The sequence below is a fragment of the Aplysia californica genome, unplaced genomic scaffold (genome assembly GCF_000002075.1).
Source record: "Aplysia californica isolate F4 #8 unplaced genomic scaffold, AplCal3.0 scaffold00217, whole genome shotgun sequence".
NCBI classification, from domain to species: Eukaryota; Metazoa; Mollusca; class Gastropoda; order Aplysiida; family Aplysiidae; genus Aplysia; species Aplysia californica.
This window is the reverse complement of record NW_004797487.1, coordinates 555,786-576,585: the sequence shown is the minus strand read 5'-3', so window position 1 is coordinate 576,585 and position 20,800 is coordinate 555,786. Positions and strand designations below refer to the sequence as shown.

At 39.2% G+C, this 20,800-nt stretch overlaps 1 protein-coding gene across 1 annotated transcript in view; it reads right to left on the bottom strand.

Annotated features, from left to right (window-relative positions):
• Positions 1 to 20,171, bottom strand: part of LOC101860102 (cytochrome b5) — a 26,950-nt gene extending 6,779 nt beyond the window's left edge. Inside the window, exons 1-4 of the mRNA XM_005099557.3 lie at positions 19,882 to 20,171; positions 6,922 to 6,958; positions 4,951 to 5,042; positions 2,983 to 3,009 (exon numbers count right to left, since the gene is read on the bottom strand). Of these exons, the coding sequence (XP_005099614.1) occupies positions 2,983 to 3,009; positions 4,951 to 5,042; positions 6,922 to 6,958; positions 19,882 to 19,998 (273 nt within the window). The 5' untranslated portion in view covers positions 19,999 to 20,171. The remainder of the gene's footprint in view (positions 1 to 2,982; positions 3,010 to 4,950; positions 5,043 to 6,921; positions 6,959 to 19,881) is intronic.
• Positions 20,172 to 20,800: the final 629 nt, after the last annotated feature.

Below are 20,800 nucleotides of genomic sequence, written 5' to 3'. Positions count from 1 at the left end.
GAAAGCCACAAAGACAGGGTTTTATAAAACACAACGTGGCTCAGAAATAAAATATTCACCTACTTCCCACAGGATCCTGCCTCCCCCTAAAGTCATTGACATCAACTTAGCTCTTCAACTGTCTCAGCTTTTTACTGCTCCAGAATACCTTAAACTTAAACCCTCACCTTACAAGCCACTACAGACTGTATGAATGCACTCACTACACACCAGAATGTCCTTACTTTTGGTTAGATACAAACGTTCTAAACTCTGATTAGAAAACTGGCATTAGCAGGCTGTCCCTTCTTCCACTTTCAAATGCCAGAGCATATTTTTTGCTCTATGAACCAAACCCCACCTAGTTTCAGTTTTAGCAAGAGTTTTATACCACTTGCAACACAATAAGGTTATACAAGTGATGAAGAATAGATGTGTTACAAGAGAGTAATGTACATAAAAAAGGAGGAGACATAAGGATGATACATGGTTGATTGGAAAGAAGGAGCAAACCACACCAGAGCACCCGCCGACCACCCACAAACCCTACCTAACCTGGGGCCATGTTTATGGAAAATCTGAAACAGAAACCAAAGTCAGGATGCCTGCATGAAGCAGGAACAGAAAGAGTTAGTTAGGCAGAAGAGGCACACACCCGATCTCTTGTGGCACGAGGTCGCTACAATACACTGTAGACAGCTTCAGTGTCAACCAAACACAATGTGTTCAGTGTCGGCAAACACAATGTGCCAGCCACACAGACGTTCCGATGTGCAACAGCGTGAACCACAGACTTGAACTATTATATCCTAGACCAGGCACTGTCACCGCTGCTGCTCTTTGCCCTCAATAAAACTTTCCCTGCCCCGGTGCCACCATGGACGCACAAAAGAAGGTTACGCATTCATGGTGCGCACAGCGCAGGGAAAATACAAGTCTTCACTACAACCAAGGGCGCATGCAATTTAACCTCCTTGCCCTCCATTTGGCTCCAAATTGAGTCAAATGGTGTGCCCCATAGTGAACTGGAATTCAGTTGCGAGCGCCGTACAACTTTTACCGAACAGAAACTAAACAGGAATTGTGTCATGAGTGCCCTGTTTCGGATATCATACAACAAGTCTATGGTGTGAACTCACCACATCAGGCTACAATTGCTACTCCGCTGTGCCGCATCACTGGGCTGTTTGCATGGGGAGATTTATGGGGTTGAGTTAAACAGAGGTGCATTGACACAATAACTGTCAGGTACTTTTAGTTTTCAGTTTTGGTAACAGTTTTATAGCACTCGCAATACAAACTGATCATACGATCATATTAATGCCGAAAATTAGAGGTGTTACTAAAGAGTACTTACTTTTACTTTTTACTTTCACACATAAAAAAGAGGATGAAAGATAAAGACAATGGATTTTTTGATAGGGGAGAAGGACCAAACTACACCAGAGCCCCTGCCAACAACCCGCACTATCAAGTAGAGCAGGGGGAAACAAAACAAAACACAATAAAAAGTTTTCTGGGTCTGAGTCGAGAAAAGCAAAGCCAACCACACCCACAGAGGAGTGAAAAAAAGCTAGATAAGCAGACAGAAACAAGACAGAGAAAGGAAGGAAGCAGAGGACCTTCCAATTACCCACATAAACAAAAGAATTAAGAGTTACCCGGGGAGCCCTCCAACCACCCAAATAATTTTTTTTTTAAAGGGATAAAAACTGTGAGGTACAAAAATTCAAAGCAAGTATAAGCAAATTTTTCAACATTTATGCATTGACACACTGACCCCCAAAACATTAGGGATTTATTATAATAAAAATTGAGCAGACTTTCACCTCTTGATGTATGTGGATCCAGTTACTTCATCATGTTTTAAAAACATAATTTAAACAAAGAGTGCAGTATAATCGGATAATCCAAACACTTTAAAAGATGGTTGTCAAAAGATGGCCCTTTTCATCCTGATACACACCCCCCCTCCCCCTATCACTGCCAATCTGACCACACGATCACAAACATTCATTCAGGGACTCTTGTTCACTGCCCGAGATTTGCCAACTTTTATAAAACCCAGTCAGGGACACACAACCGTTCAACCCCAGACTGTGCCACAGTCAACACACCTGCATCAAGTGGGGCTGGTTTTTGTGCAGCTTACGCCATCTTATATATATGACTATCAAATTCTTCATTGACGAATCTGAAAACACCTGTTGCTCACCGGTGATTTTCTTCCTCCATTTAAAGCCCCTCCAACTCAAACCGTTAAATTGTCTGTTCGAAGCCAGCAAAAACTTTCTATTCATGTGCAATGCTTTTCTGCTTGCACTTGTCGCACATGAGCACACACAACCATTGACGTACTGCTCTCCCCATGTGTATGCTAATGAGGTGTACAGCAAGGCAGGTGGACGAGGACTGTGGGAGGGAGAGGGGGGGGGGGAGCAAGGGGAGAAGGAAGAGGCAAGGTTGGGGAAAGCTGTGAGAGGGAGAGGGGGAGGGAGTGAGGGGAGAAGGAAATGGGCAAGGTGGGAGAGTACTGTGAGAGGGAGGGAGGGAGATAGAGAGAGTTAGTTTTAGTAAGTGTTTTACGGCACTTGACACACAATAAGGTCATCGAAGTGCTGAAGAATAGATGTGTTACAAGAGAGTAACATACACAAAAAAGGAGGAGGAGAGATAAGGATGAGAGATGTTTGATTTGATAGGATGGAAGAAGCAAACCATACCAGAGCACCCGCCAACCACCCACAGAGAGAGAGAGAGAGAGAGAGAGAGAGAGAGAGAGAGAGAGAGAGAGAGAGAGAGAGAGAGAGAGAGAGAGAGAGAGAGAGAGAGAGAGAGAGAGAGAGAGAGAGAGAGAGAGAGAGAGAGAGAAGGGGGGGGGGGAATTCTATCCCCCACTTATCCCAGTGACACATCAGCCTTTGGCCAATATCCAGACAGCACTCTATATTGATTTTTACACAACATTCATGCAAAGTCAGAGTCACAAGGGGTGATACTTACAGCATACGATTTGGTAGATCTGTCATCCTGAAACAGAACAAAAAATAAAAGTGTGAATCCCACACACACAACAAAACAAAGTCATAATGCATGCATGCTCAATGGGGGAGGGGTTTTTATTTCCTATTTTGTGTTGCCACACCCAAGCAAATGTTATTGAAACCAAACAGCATCTATTGCATTATCATCCAAGACACCAGACACCTATTGTTGAGGAGAGAAGTGGTTGTCTTAAACAGGTGGACATCTTGGACAGAGTTTGATATAACAAATTTTTTTAAAGAATAAAAAACAAAACAAAAGGGGCAATGTACTGGTGACTATCTATTAGTACTATTACTTCAGGAACCTTCTCCACTTATATGGATATTAATGTCAGACTCAGTTCACCTTACTCCATGACATATCACTCCACGCTTTGTGACATATTCCTGACATTTATTACCATATAACCAAAGAAAGTTTAGTTTTTGTAAGAGTTTTACGGCACTTGCAACACAATAAAGTCATATCAGTGCCAAAGATTAGAGGAGTTACAAGAGAGCAACAAACATAAAGCAGGAGGAGAGATAAGGAAGATAGATGTTTGATTGGAAATAAGGAGCAAACCACATCAGAGCACCTGCTAACCACCCACAGCCAAAGAAAATGTAGATGGATCCTAAGTTATAAATAAAAAATGTGGATAATTAGGAGGGGGTAAATGTTTACTTTGGGAAACTTTACATCATTTTCCAAAGATGCAAAAAGTAGGATGCGAGGGCCTAACAAGGAAATGAGCTTGAAGAAAAAAAAGGAATCATAGCTTTAGTGTTATAGTAGCACTCTGAGACAAAACAAACAAAAGGAAAAAAGAAATATTACATGTACCAGAAGCTCTGGGCTGTAAACCTTGCAGGAACCAATCACACAGACGTAAATATCCCACAGAAAGTTGTTCCAAAAAGGAAGGTTTTGGCATAACATCTTTGTTTACAGAAAGTTATAAAAATGCAGCACAGTGATTTCTCCAACTAGAGACGGTAACACAACAAGCTGAGATTACACACATATACAGTTCATCTTGTTTAGACAGGTTTACTACTTCCCACTTAGTCTCATCCACACCAAGCCTTAACTGAAACAGCCCCCAAGCCTTAACTGAAACAGTGTGTGACCCCCCCACCACAGAAACCCGATACTTGAAGCCAAACAGCTGTTAATGCAAGAGTTAGTATAGTATAGTATAGGGTTTTACGGCGCTCGCAAATGCAAGAGTTCACAAAGTTGAGATTTAAATAGAAACAGAACACAGCCGAAGTCACAAGTCTGGGAACAAAAAAGAGGACTAGAACATTTTAACAATAAACCCCCCCCCCCCAAAGTCAGTGTTCCATGTTATCCTTGACTTTATAGGAATGATGATATGTGGGGCTTGTCTGATGTTTGCTTGTACGGAGTCAACCAAAATACTAAATTTAGTAAATACTCCACTAACAGATAACAAAAAGAACCTTGGCAGTTGCACAACTAATGTCGAAATTAAGTACGTACTTGTGAAGAAATATAAGTGTAGAACAACATTTCAGCTGTAACGTTAATTAAACATATAACAACAAGAACAACCACCTTTGCCCCCACTTGTAAAAGAAAACACAAACTTGTGCAGCAGCAATGCCTTCTTTCTTTCGTCTTTTCTTTCAAATCAAAAACATGTAAATACAACCATTCATTTCAAAACCCACGGGGATAAAAAAAATAAAATAAAACTCAGCCCTACAACTCAACTCAACAAGAGTTTGTCAGTGTTTGGGAGCAATAATCTGCTTGCACTGTATGCTTCCCGAGAAGCCAAGAATATTTCTGAGTGTTCTGGAGTCTGCTGGGTAATAATAGTTGTAAAAAACTTGGAGCAAGTTGTACAGCGTGATTATGCAGCGTTAAGTATATGAATGCAATTATCATGATGATGAGAAAAGAGCCACTTACTGGATGTACTTCCCCTACATAGTAATCCTTCATGAGATCACGTGCGTCTGTCGAGTGGCCAACATCCTCGAAAGCTTCTGTAGAATCCCCACCTGCAGGAAAACAAATGATAAAAAACATTACAACTTTTTGTTTTTTTTTAAATAGATGTTTTTACATTTCATTCAACACAATTTAGATAATCTAAGAGGCCAGCTTCCTACCCTGCCTGTCACTGTCAGGGCTAACCCAAGCTGAGATGGATACAACATCCTAGCAGAAAGACAAGAGATACTCCATAACCACTACATCACAGATGCAGGTCAAACAAACAAGTTCATAGAGTTAAAAATGAAGATGCGCTTGTTCCCAAAGAACGGAAGTAGAGACCACTCAGTGCTGACAACTCACATATACAAAAACAACTACTGGACACAGCAGCACCAGCCCCCCCCCCCCCCCTGATGAGAGCCATCTCCCAAACACTGGGACGAACTCAGTGGACATGGAAGAAACACACATCTCAGTGAAAGTCTGCGCCGGACGCTCCGATAGCCAGGAAACAATTGAATTAAAATACCATTTCTTTGATCATGTGAAATGGTATAGGTTTAACACTCCAATCAACACTAAAAATAGGTTATTTAAGGGATGTCTATCTGCTCAGTTCTGATTTTTGAGAAATTCGCCGCAAAAAATTTGGAGTTTCACAACATGTCAAGATTTTCCAAATGCAATTCTTTGAATATCTGAGTAACATCTCAGAACAATCTGACAATTTTGATAAAGCAGATGGAACATTTGGTCCTGACCTCATGGTCTTAGTACCTTTGTGTAATTCTGTGCAAGTGTCAACCCGCGCAGCGCAAACACGACGGTCTATTGTGACAGAAGTCTTCCACTAATGCTAGTTGTAAAGCACATTGATAGAGCATGCTGTACAGTTACCAGTGAGGATATGCTCAAACGCAACTATTGTTAATAGTTCTTTACAGCTGCTATACAAAAGTCCAGCTGAGTTCAAACTACCAACGGTCATGGTCATGCCATTACACTTGTATAAATAAATAACTACTCGTTACTGACAGAAACAATAAAACAGTACAATAGATAGTGTCACTCAGTGTGAGTGTGACTAGGACACCACTTTGGACCATAAAATGTCACAGAAAGTCAATGCCCACGGTCTCTCCTTGAAAAGAGTACAAAAGAGACTAATTTTGTAAAGTTAAAAAGAAGCATTAAAGCAAAATAATTGTAACTTGGATTTGAGCTGAGAAAAAAGTATAACAGACAGACACATGGTTTGGGTATATAAAGAAGAAACCAGCGCCTCAACATCACAGCAGCCTTCCTCTACCAGATGATGTGCCGGTATAGGACCAAAACATGTTAATTAAACTGACAACAAAAGAGAATCCCACGCATGACGTTATTCAGCATTCAAAGTTTATGTTACCAGCAAGACAGAGTAATAACTGCATGAACAGACAAAGACAATAGAAACACTGAACAAAAACACAAAAAAGAACACCCCCAAAAATAACACCAAAAAGTCAATTAAATTAGCCACATGTAGCAGAGAAAAATTAAAGAAGTAACACAAAACATACTAACTAAACAGCCAGATGCTAAATTTAAATATTTATTTCAAGGTAAAAGTTAACAATAATAATATTAATTTTGACCATGATGATAAAAATATTTTTAAAATGTTATGGAAGAGAAAGTAATCTTTCAGGATTAATCTATCATATTCTGCTCGTTAATAATAAGATTTAATAAGCTGACAATCTTGTTTTTTTAAACAGGGAAAACCGATTCTTTTTTTTTTTTCAAGACAAAAAAAGAAACAAGAACAAGCTTCACAAATGTGATCTTGTCTAATCTTTTGCAAGCGAAAAAATAAAGAAAAAGACTGACAAGTGATTACTATACACCCCCCCCCCCCCCCCCACACACACACACATTTCTGTCAAAAACTGAACTTACCAGCCTGTTCTAATAAAACTTCTTCTCCACCTGGATGCTGAAACACAGAGAAGGAAGAGAAACAAAACATGAATCAATAAAAATTACAAAATACACAGAGTCTTTATATTGTGTTCAAATAGATTTAACAAAAATCGACAAAAAACCACAGCCAAGCCAAGAATCCAACTTTCAATTTCAGGCAAAGCTGTTCAGTTTTATTTACTGATCGGCAGTTTGCAGTTGGATAGACAAATGAAAATAATGAGATTGCACGTCCAGACTACTTTAAGTTGTCGAGAGTAAAACATCTAACCAGAACATCCTTTGACACCACAAAAACAGCCGCGTTTTAGAAATTTAAAAACTAAATTCATTATCATGCAGCAGATACAGAAATCCTGGAAGGAGTTCCACATAAGGCCAGCCGACGAACAACACACAAAGAGGGGGATATTTTGAGCGAGATACAAAAAAGTTGGGTTCACTATTTTGAAAGGGTAAAAAGAAAGAACGAAACATGTTTGGAAAATGAATTTTAAAAAACAACAGGAAGATGAATTAAAGAAACAACAAAAACCCTAACTCGAACTCTGTATAGTTGAGTCAGTGGACCTTGTCACGGTAAGTGCCGGAACTCCTCCCAAAATCCAGACTTATTAAATATCATCTGCCAAAATCTAACATTCTTCCTCTTCATCAGCATCACCATTTTTTAAAATTTACTGAAGTCAACAAATTCCACATTTACTTTCTTCATCTATACAAGAAGACAGTTGGTCAAGTCCAAACTATAAATTCCCATTATATTATTAAATTATTATTACGATGCAGAGTTCACCATAATCATTAGCCTTTTTCACCCGGTGACAGAGAGGCTACCAATACTTGAGCTCTCCATTTACTTAGACAGTCCTCCTGGGCTATAGCGTCCACTTCTGTCCAGCTGTATTCCATCATGTTTTTTGGATCAAAATCTCACTAAGTTCCTCATCCAAGTATTACGCCTTCCTTTCTTTCTCTTTCTTTGTGGATTCCATCTTAATGGCTTCGTGCAATGGTGGGTTAAGTGTATGTTTTCAGTTTTCTTAAGCAAGGTGTGTCCTGTTTAATCCACTTCTATGTTTTCTTAATAATAATTGCATAGAGGGCATCCATGCTCTACAGTACAGCATGCTCTCTCAATGCGCTTTACAACTTTTATAATTTATACCCCAGCAGACCCTCTGAGAACACTCTAAAACATTCTCAGCTTCCCGAAAAGCATATATATATATATATATATATATATATACATATACAGTGGTCTCCGCCTAAGATCCCGGTGTTTGGGAGCAAGGAAATGCGGGATCTTAGGCGAACCGGGATCTTAACCGACGAACCCAGGAAATAATCTATGGTGACCCATGTTAAGGCTCACAATCGATAAAATGTTCTCCCTCCACTCTACAATGAACTGACGTGCCCCCTTGGTGGGTTTATGACGTATGGCGAGCAAAGAGTGGTTAACCTTGATGACATATCACGGTGCATAGTGGCATGAGGCGTGCCATTTTCACTTATTATCCTATCATGAGTCTCAGGATCTACGATTATCCAGTTGCCCCTCCTCTTTACCTGTCAAAAATGTACAGCTTTTCATCTCTGACCGAGCCCCCCCCCCCCCCCCCACTCCAAACCGTCTTTGTCGTTACACACTATTACGTTGTGAACGCACCAATTAAAATTCAGTCTGTCTCGCAAATTCGGGAGCAGAGACAACTGCTGCAATGGTCAAGGAAGAGTTCACGGTTCGATGTGATCCCGCCTGGAGCGAATGTGTAGGCCCTACCCACCCAGCGAGTGATGAAAGTTTAGGTGGCGAGCACAGGTGTGAGTGCGATGCGTGGGGAAAACAAACGTGTCGGTCAGTTCACATCCCGGTGTGATCCCATCTGGGGCAAACATTCTATCGCTTCATCGAGTTTTACAACGTGTATGTGATCACATTCATGATAGTGGCTGATCTTTGACGCGACGGACAGTTTATTGATCTCAACTTTTCACTCTTGGTTGATCGGCTGTGCCCGCCCGGGTTTTTGTTTAGCAAATTATGATCTGAAATGCGGGATCTAAGCCGAATGTAGACCATCAGAGCGGGATCTTAGGGGTGACTTTTGCACAGTAAAAATTCTGTTTTCCTAAAACAACGGGATCTTAAGCGAACCGGGATCGTAAGCGGTGGGATCTTAGGCGGAGACTACTGTATATATATATATATATATATACACAGTCAAACCTGTGTAAGACGGCCACCCATTGTCAAGGAGAAAAGTGGCCGCATAAGACAGGTGGCCGTCTTAGGCAGGACTGATCAAGATAAAGAAAACAAACCATTCCCATCTGAGGCCCCAATCGAAAGTAGCCCCATTGTTGTTGTCTTTGTTGCTGTTGGTTTGTATTTCGTTTGTAATTTTTATTTTGTCGCTGATTTTGCACAATGGTGACAATAAAACGAAATGTATCAGACAAGGAAGACCGAGTGCCATGTTAAAACAAACACATGGGTCGCCACCACTCGGAGAACGAGGGACGTTTCTGTAACAAGTTCATGTTGACGTCCTTTGTTACTTTGTTACAGACTGGGTAAACAGTAACCACTCATATCACTTACGATTTGTGTATGAGTTCTGGGCGGGGCTTATGGGTTATGAGGGATCACACGCTAACTCACCTGCAGCTGAAAATTGGTAGCTATTGGTCAACAGTGGGAGGGGCCTACGCAACATGATCGGTTGGAGGGACTACCTAACAACAACGACAGGTGATTGAATTATGACGGCTCGCCCACAATGCCAGGGGCAATTTATGACAAAACGTAATGGATTCACTAAGGTGACCGTCTTAGACAGGTATTATTTCTTAGTATTATAGGGGTTGTGTGTTAAATTTTAGTGGCCGCGGCCGCGTTGGACAGGTGCCCGTTTTACACAGTTAAATTATATAGAAAAAACGCAAGGGGGGAAATGGAAAGTGGCCGTTTGTACAGGTGACCGTCTTATATATATGTATATACAGTAATACAGTGCAAGCTGGGAATTTCACAAGACCTTTCACTGTCTATAGCCGGATTGCCTAACCATTTCCACCTGGGTGAAGTGAGGAAAATTTGTGCAGTATGCCTTTCCCAAGGGATTCAAACCCACAACCTTACAGTTGTGAGTACGAGAGTCTCCTAACCACTAGGAGGCCACCAAAGTCCAACGAGATAAAAAATACCTACTGTATATTATATATTTTTTTAGATGGAGATTCATGCGGCAGACAATGAAAAAAAACAACCCCTTGGTACTACTTAAGAATGTGGGTCCCGTCTGTTTAGACTTGGCATCATCCACACAGAGTACTGGGTAATGACACGGATTAAAATATTCAGCATCGATGTTTTATCACAGTAGCCTACAACAAAATGAGAAGTAAAATTTCACTTGTTTCTAACAGGGCAAGGTAAAGAGGGTTTTCAGACGGGCTTGACCTAACAAAAACATGAGGGGGGGGGGGGGGGGGCCCATGCTCCCCTGAATTTGACCAATTTGATGTTTTACAGTAGGTTTGATAGGCTATCTCTCCATATATGCCCGTCAAAAAGTAATCGTTTGGAACCAGAAGTAATCGTTGGTGGGGTCAAAACTAGTATCCCCAAACGGGACCCACATTCTTAACCCTCATCACATTCTTTAAACCCCCCCCCCCCCCAAGTTTTTGTGAGGTCAAGCCCCACTGAAACCCCTCTTTACCTTGCCCTGTTAGAATCCATTTCGTGATTTTCGTCATGTCATAAAAAATCCAATTAAAAGAAAATCTAAAATGTTACACAGTAAGCCTATGCTAGATCTAGATCTAACTAGCCTACGATTACAAAACTAATGAAACTGCAATTTAAGGTCAGCTCTATTCAGACTCGAGTCCGAACATAATTTTTATCTATTCGGACTCGAGCCCGAATATGGGCTTTATCTATTCGGACTTGTGTCCGAAAAAAAAGGTTTTATTTATTCAGACTCAGCTTGTAAGTGAGTTATGTGAATGTACGGAGTGTACATTATAAAATTGTCGTGGGGGGATTTTACGTAAAATCAGAATTACAACTAAAATTGCCTCTATACTAGGTTTGTGAAATTGTGCCAAGAGTCAAAAGACTGCACTCTCATTAGATCTACCCAATGGCAGTGTCTATGTACACGGTAACCGCAAACTCAGGGTCTTTCCATAGCATCATCATTACTTCCACCCAGTGGCGGTGGGTAGTGAAGGGCTCACGGGCTTGAGCCCCTACCCTCCCACCACCCCCAACTCTATCCCAAAGAAAATGAAAGTTTCTCCATAATGAAATAAGCAGTTGAAACTGTTATGACCGCACGCAATGAACACAGAGTGATCAACTTGGCGCCTTGCTCCCTTATCCAATCATTGTTGTCACCGCTTACAACTATAGTAACCCAGCAGCCAATCAAATGTCTTTAGGGCTTGGCAAAGATGAGCCCTTTTCCCACAGCCCGTCCTTAATGAAACTTTTCTTGTAAAAAGGTAGAATACTTGGAAAAAATAACACTGTACCGAGGGCTCATACTCTCCTAGCCCTGACAATGGGGTGAAAGTTTACGACACACTTTCCCCCACTGACACAGATACCTATGCGCTCATTGGTTCTTTGTTGGGTGCGTTCAACTTTCTCGACTACACAGCCTAATCCAGCTCACAGAAGTATTATGTTTGAAGTGTTGTGTGTGCATGTTTGTGTTTGTGCCGCGGAGATTTAACAGTTATAAATCAGGTCGAACTACTTGTAAGGTAACATTTTCATCACACGAAAACTAATAGAGGAAATTTGGAGGTGAATCGGCTTCGTCCCCACCATCAACAAGAATTTAACTAAGAACAAAGAGATGGAAAACAAAGGCAACTTTTCTCGTTTGAATGCTTCTCAAACTGCCGTGGCTAACCGTGACTATAGAAAAATCCTTGCTGTTTAATTCTTTTTGCTTGCTATTCGGTGGTAAAGAACTGGAAGCAACCTAAGCCCCACCAAAATTTTGGTCCACCCACTGCCACTGCTTCCACCAACGTTTGTCTTTCCACATGTTTAATTTTATTTTGTTGTGTGTTATAGTTTTTCTGTAATTTTTAAAAAATCACATCGCACAAAGCCGACCTCCGCGGCCTCTTCCCCCAGCAAGCGGAAGTACGAGATCGCTACGCGCAGCCTCATTTGTCGACATAATTAACTTTGTAGCAATGACAAAATGAAAAATTAAATTTTCATCCCAAATGCTTCAAAATGGGCTTAAATGAAAATAGAGTAAATTCTAAGAACTATGGTTTTTAAATTTCAAAAATCCAGTGATAAATTTTAAAAATAGTTATTGGGATTTTTGTTCGCAAAATTTTGGGGGACTTTCATACATGAGCCATTGCCAAAACGTGGGGAAAAACACATACATCTCACATTAGTGTGCATAAAATGTGATGCATTAGTATTTATTCCTCCAAAACTTATACATATGTTAAATATAGGATGTAGAACCTGCATTAGCAGTTTCAGACCCAGTGTCAGCTTTACAAAAAAACAATTTAGAGTTTGTAAATTTTTTCCCAAAAATGTTCGTTTTTTTGTGATTTCTGGACTGTCATTTTGAGCACACCAATGCAAACTTTCAAGAATGTCCAAAATTTCGTATTTTTGGGTGTTTTTTTTTAACTTGTGCTTTGATTCTATGCTATTTGTGATTGAGAAATGTTCACTTGCTCAAGAAATCGTTTGCAAATAAACGAATAATTCGGATCACTTGTGCGTCAGTGGTGTCGTCACGGACTAGGTGTTTCAGAAAACACCATTATTTTTCAGTAGAATCATCACAGCTGGTTAAATCTTTTTGCTTTTCGTCGTTTATTCAATACTTCAAAAGCCGCGATGCGCGAAAGGAACATCGGGTTCCTAGATCTACGATTTCGGTCGGCTGTTTAACATTCGTCGTTATTGGTGTCACTTTGAGACGTACCGGAAGTCCGAATTTTAGCCTACTTTTGTTTTGAACGGATCATCAACAGTGCCCAGATATAATTGTTTTCTTGAGTGACTTCCCCTTACCCGATTCCCCAGAACAAATTTCAGGCAAATATCAGTCTTTAAGATCCAAAGTAATAAAGACATAGAAAAAGTGATAGCAGAGCTAAATTTTGCACTGAAAATCACATGAAGATTCCAAGTTTCATTCATATACTCCAATTCATTACTGACTTTTATGAACAGTTTTTCCTCAAAATACATCAAGGCATGTCCCACATTTTGGCGATATTTTCCTTCTATATGAGCAATTGCCAAAACGTGAGACCTCTACTCTCTTGAGACTCAGTGGTTCCAAAATTTTTTTCTTACCAATTTGACTCCCTTTTCTGTCAGTCTCAGATTGACATTTAGAGCTCATATTCCTAGAGTATCAGAGCAAGGAGATGTAGGGTTTTTGAGATATGGGTCTATTAGTTTGGCAAGCACTGTATTTCTTGTATGTAACAGTGATGACAAAAACAGATAAGCAGCAAGGCAAATTATAGACTTTAAATTCCATTTGTTTAGTAAACAAACACTTTGTACACGATGAACTCCATTCATATGGTAATATGAATGACAAGCATTGTAACAAAGACACAGTACACAGAACATGTCATCATTGTTATGTGTACAAGAAAGGATACACATTGGACATTATCATTGACAACACATCACAATAGTGAAAGGCTGTACAAATACAGTTATCAAAGCCTCAGCACCAGGAAAACACATGTGTAAAACAATTTTTTAACTAATATGAGGCAAATGCACAAAATCAATGGGGCTGACTTGTGCATAACAGTGATGACAAACATGACTTGTACATAACAATGATGACACAATGTACAGGAAAAGACACAGTCATGCCTCCAGAGAGAAATGCACACTTTAAGAATTTAAAAAAAAACCAGGAGAGGTTTCTTTTGCTTTGAAACAGATATCAGGTCATATCAAAGACAGTAGACAATCACAATTACGTTGCTAATTATGACAAACAGTACTCGTACATAACAGTGATGACAAAACATACTGGGAAAAGGTAAAATCATGCCTACAAAGAACAAATTTGCACTATGAGATACACAGATCAATAAAGGCGTATTTTGTTTCTAAATGAATCTTGCATGTATGAAATATATGTTGAAAACTTATTGATATTAGCAATTATGAAAAATATTATTTGTACATAACAATGATGACACAATGACACAATGTATTGGAAAAAGGCATATCATGCCAACAAAGAACAAATGTGTAATTTTGAGTTAGACAGATAAACAAGGACATGTTTGTCAATTTGTTTGAGTAAAAAGAGCACACATGACAAAAAATGTTTGCTCTTAGGACAATGTAATTTCTAGTACGTCAGTCAGTCAGTCCTGTACGGCTGCATGACGACACCCCAAACGTCATCACTAAGCACAAAAGCTAAATCTATAACCACAGAAATGATCCATCTCTCGAAGTTTGTTCACACATCACACTCTTGTTCCAGGAATCCAATTTAAACACCGCAATTTCACTAAAGTATTCAATACGGTAGCCTAAAAACAGGCAAAACATGGTGTACAACGTATCAGTCAGTTTGACAAATCACAGCTCCGAAAAATCTTCAAAGCGCACCACATCAACCACTTTCGCAAACGTTTTCGACTACTTCTAAGATGGGTACAATGTTGTCAAACTGCATACTACGAGATTGACCTCTTTTCTGATTGGCTGCCAAGTTTCATTCATATCCATTCACGAGAAGCAGCGTGAGAGCGAGTTGAAGACAACAACTTTTGCGTTACTGCGTCCCACGAAACACCCCCGCTGCTGGGGCCAAAAGTCGGCAGAACAAAATGCGCTCGGTGGGCATTGCTAGAAAAATATCATGTGAGGGACTTCCCACTGCTTCACAACATCCTTTTACATGGTGGAATGAACATGGAAGAGTAGTGTGCTGATGACTCAAAAGAGAAGCGAAGAAGAGGCAAAAATATGCTTGTCATAATGGATTGTCATCATGTTATGAACGTGACAGAGTGTCATAATGGTTATGAACGAAACCTTATTCCATGTAATTTACAGTTGATTTGGGATGTATTTTTAATTTTAACCCAACTTGAGGATGTATTAGACCTTGCTTACATTCTGATATTTTGATTTTTATCATCATAAGTGTATGGGTATGTATTTTAATCAGTTTCTTTTGTAGTAATTGTTATGAACGAACTACATTTTGTACTCTGAGGGCTTTCCAGAGTTGATAAACATTGAAAACATGTACACAGATTCATATTATGAGGAAACTTTCATTTAATATAAAAATTTTAAGTAAATGACAGGTCAAAATATTCATTTTTAGGTAAAAACTGAAGTTTGTCATAATAGTTATGAACGAACCATTAAAGGTATTCTAAGGATTTTTCAGCGATTAAACTTTGAATTCTTCCAACATATAAAAATAACCTTATTTTGAGGAGAGTCTCATAAATTAAAACAATTTTATGTGAATGACAGAACAATAAGTTAATTTTTTGGGCCTAAAGTAAAATTTGTCATAATAGTTATGAACGAAACAGTGTGTCATAACGGTTATGAACGAAACCTTATTCCATATAATTTACAGTTGTTTTGGGATGTATTTTTAATTTTAACCCAACTAAAGGACAGAATAGACCTTGCATACATTCTGATATTTTGATTTTTATCATAAGAGTGTGGGTGTGGATTTTAATTAGTTTTATACTTTTGTAGCAATGGTTATGAACGAACTATTTATAGTCCATTTTATATATTTTGAGGACTTTTCAGTGTTAATAAACTTTAAAAAACATGTACAGAGATACATATTATGAGGAGACGTTTCATTTAATAAAAGTTTTAAAAAATGAATGACATATCAAAATGTATAAATTTTTAGGTCAAAATTGAAGTTTGTCATAATTGTTATGAACGAACCATTTTAAAGGTATTCTAAGGGTTTTTCGGGAAATAAACTTTGAATTCTCCCTACATAGAGGAATCTATCATATTTTAAATGAAAACCATTTTATGAGAAAGACAGAACAATATAAGTAAATTTTAGGGGCCAAAAGTAAAATTTGTCATAAAATAGTTATGAACGAAACAGTGTGTCATAATGGTTATGAACGAACTTTAAATTTATGCATAACATGCCCTATGACCAGTTGGCGTTTAAAAATAGCTGTTCAATGGTCTTTCATTTATGACTTGACTATAATTAGACCACAGTGTTATTTTACACAATTTTAGTCGATGAAACTTGACATAACTAATAGTATTTTGGTCACTTATTGTTCGTTCATAACTATTATGACACAAAAAAGTAATTTTATTTTTATCAAAAATTAATAAGGATTTTTATAAACTGTCAATTCTATGTATTTTTGGAAGTTATTTGCTATGTCTCAAAATATAACATCAGCCTAGCTGAAGAAAGGAACTTTGAGTATTCATAAATTTGTGTGATCATTGTTATGAACAAACTTTTTGCTATTTCCGTCATTCAAGTCAGAATTTCACCAAGACCATTGCATATACAGCTTTGGCAGTTACTGAGCCTGAAAGAGCAATCATTAGGCTATATAATATGGATGATTAAAGAATTATTACATAAAGTTGATTTTGGACCTCATTTGTCACACCCAGGTACCCCACCTTTTGGCAAATGCTCAATTGCTAAACTTTGCCCCCAGCAAGGTCAGCTTTACTTAGTCATTCTGGTCATACTAATGATGCAGGGAGAGCCAGTTTAGATAGAATAGATCTAGATCTAGTAACTGGATGGTAAAGCTCACATCTCGACTGTTATCATTATAATCGAAAAAAAGTTTGTAAATACTGAAAATATTTAGGAACAAGGGTTGGAAGTCGGAACGGATGTCATGCTGGACTTAGACCTGCATGTGAGCCTCAACCAGATTGTCTGAAAATTTTGCGCACCCCCCCCCCCCCAAAAAAAAAGCCTTTGTGGGTGTCATAAGGAAGGACATCCGAGTAACAAGCGACCACCCCAAAAAACACAATAAAGAAGAGACCTAACCCTAACCCTACCCCCAAAAAGAACCTGCAACGGTGCGGGCCTCATGTAAAAAGGCCAAAACAAGTCCTAAATGAAAAAAAAAATTAAATTAAAAAACCACACCCTAAAACAAACAATAAGCATATAAAATCTAGATCTAGATTTATATATGGCTTACATCTACATTGCTATAGGGTTTGATTGATACAATAACACAATGGAATTGGAATATGAATCCTCCATATAGATCTAGTAATCTAAATAAATCTAGATCTAGTAGAACAAGTGAATAGGAATAGGCCTTGAACTCGAAATCCGCATCCGATCCCGAACAGAGGTACTCAGCTGAGTCTAGATCTAGATCTAGAGATCTAAATAAAAATAAATAATTCACGCACCTGATGAATTGCTTATTTTTACGCTAAAATATTACAGCACAACCTATGATAGGGTTTGACACAATAGAATTGGAATATGAATCCTCCATTGAGGTCTATAATGATCTATATAAATCTAGATCTAGATCTAGATCTAGATTCTATTAGAACAAGAGAGTCGGACTTGATAAATGAATCAACACGATCTAAACAATTGAATTAGTCAACAAACGAAATTAAAAATGGCCGCTCGAGCACGAAACTGAAAGTAGATAATTTAGGTTGTCGTCCTTTTTCGTATTCGCATTTCTACTTAGGTTCCGACAATTATGTCGGAAACGCCGACGTCGGCAGTCGGCGGTGCGCGCGTCGGCGGTCGGCACGAAAACGAAAGCGCCGACGGGAGAAAAAGGGGTCGCTGGCAGTCGGCCAGGCCTCGCACTACGCACATTGACTGATACAGGCGGGCCTAGCGATAGCATCGGCCGGTTCGCGGGTCGGGTCGCGATTGTCGGCAAACATGCAGGTCTATGGACTCAATGAAATTCAGAGTCTGAATATAATTTTTCTCTATTCGGACTCGAGTCACTTCGAAAATTTAATCTAGATCTAGAGTAGCTGGCCCAAATCGTGACCACTTGTCGTATTTTGCTTCTCAGCGGTCTGTCCGCAAAATAGGTCAGGCAATCCATGTTCAGGGCCGCTTCAGTTCAGTGTGTCAACTTCCGGTTTATACAGTGATATCATCACTCATTCCAAAACGTCATTCACAGATTTCCCATTTTAACATTTTAATGTTCTGCCCTTGGCGCAATCACACACGGAATGGGGCGTGACCATGCACGCACAAACATTTTATAACAGGTGCAAAAAAGTTGTTAATAAAGGTTAGATATCTAGATCTAGAGTGGTGTAGCCCCTGCGCCTGCGCCTTCTCGGTGCGTGCACTTTTGTTTTCCTTTGTTTTTAGCCTCAAATTGCGTTTTTGCGTTTGATTGAATGCGTCAGTGTGTGCAGCAGCCATTTTTGTTTACTTCCATCACTCGTTTGCCGACAAGGGATCATCGAGAGTGTTTTTATCAGCTGTGGCAAGTTGACATTCAACGCTGACCTGTGAACTAGTTTTCATGACCTATTTGCCTCTGATTGGTTCAAATAGACTGTGCGCGCCCCCTAGCTTAAAAAATGTGCCTACTCCTTCCTTGAGTGTTTCACGTGACCTTTTATCGAGTTCTATGCCAAGTTGTATTGCGGGTTTCGGGATCGGGGGGGTGCACACGTTGTGAAGACTGAAAAAACTCGAGTTTTCTCTGCGCGTGCACAATGAAATATATAGTAGAATACTAAGAAAAAAAGTAGACTCAATTTTAGAGATTATTTGGTTGCAGTTTGAAGAATGTCATGGATGGTGGCATGTGGACTGTGTGAAAGATGGAAAGATCAGAGGAATGAGTGATGAAGAGTAGGAAAATGTGGATTTTAGTTGTGAAAAATTCTGTTTGATTTTTTTTCACTATGTATTTGAACTATTTATACCACCTAAATTAAATTAGTTTAGATTCTAATTAAAATTGCCTTACTTTGCTTCTAAAGTGACTTGTTATCTTCCTGCGTGGTCATTTAATGCAGTAATGTTATCAGATTCCTCTTCTTTTGGCTTTCAACGTGTATATATGGGTGCACGCAGTGAAGAATCCCATGCACGCACTGAGAAGAAATGCACGCTCAGTGAAGACAACACCCTAGGTTGGAAAAACTGTTCGGCACACAACGTTTAAGAAATCTGGCGACTATGAGCAAGACCATTTTATAGGTCAATAGTTTCTTGAATGGAATAGCTAAAAACGAAAGTACAAAGCCGGAAATGGCGGAAAATACATTCAACGATCGCGAAGTGCACGCGTACCGGCGACACCACTCTAGTTATAATCATTTCTTAGCAAATTATGATGAAAACAATTATCTTATTATTATAAACGGAGGATATAGAGACAGGTGGTCGCGGGTTGGGCCAGCTACACTAGATCTAGAATCTAGATCTAGATTTAGATTCTAGTAACCGAAGAAAACTTCTCGAAGAATGTTTCCGATTTCCTTTCACTTTGAACTCGACTGCTGCACTAGTCGACGACTGATGTTCTCGGAAAAGGATGGACTAAAAGTGGAACTAGATCTAGATAAGGGACGTAACTCTAAGAAAAACAGATTGCACGCAAGCCGCACAAAAAAAAGGAAAAATGGAGAACTGGTCGCGCTCAGGGCATGGTCACACCAACAAGGGCCGATGTCTCTAGATTTTAGTTGGGTGAAAAATATTAAATTATCGATTGAACACACCGTACTGCAGGCGGTGAAGACTACAAGTATAGATCTAGAATCTAGATCTAGAGTCTACAGACTGTGTATGCAAGGTCTGCTCTACTTTTATGGTCTGCTGTGTGAAAAAATTCATGAAGTCAATCATGGCAAAATGAAATGGGACACACCTCTTCAAGGAAACGTGTTACATCGTAGACTTTGTTGTGAATGACAAGGTACGTTGATTTGGCGTCGTTGTGAGCTTTCACTTCCGACAACCTAAACTCCTTTTTTTCTGCGGCCATGGTTGCTGAAATAGAATTTAGAGTCTGCTCGCCACAGTTTTCCGACCAAGTAGCTCCTCGCTCAGGTGACACACAGAGACCCAATAGGCGAATGCGGGCGAGTGCCGAGTGCTGACCTGATGGCTGTCTGCTACTGCTCCGTGCTTCCTCGTCTCCACAAGGCCTTATGGGTAATGTCACACGAACAGCTTTGACCTACATAGGCCTAGGCTAGGCCTTGGGCACACTGAAAAGGTTGTTATGTAAAGGAGTTCAGCTCATTATCGAGACATAGGGGAAAAAATAACAAAAGGGGAGGGGCATTCTTTGTAAACAAGAAAATGTGTAATCATTAGCCAAAGACATGTCATTTTGTTTCAGATTAAGTTAACTAGCTTATGCCATTATGGAATTTAAGAAAAATATTGATTAACATTAATAAATCCTCCAATAATGCAAGAAACTCTATCTTACTTACAGAGGCCTTTTTATTTTACTCTCTGTCCATTTATTTTTATATAATTTTGTTTCAACATTTAATAAGTTAGAAAGGCGTATGCAATTTACCAAACAGCATTATAATAATATTGAAGTTGAGGCGAAACAAAATCATTCAGTTTTGAAAGGAGTCTCAGCAGATCAAAAAAAGGACGGAACCATAGCCATTTTATTTTTCCTTGCCAATTTGTACTATTAGCCAGATCGGTGCTGTTACAAAACTTAATCGAAAGAAAAAAAGAAATGTGACGGTTTTCTTAAATGATATACTACGACATTGTGATTTTAATCTTCACTTGAAAAAAAGCTTGTAGACAGAAGCAGA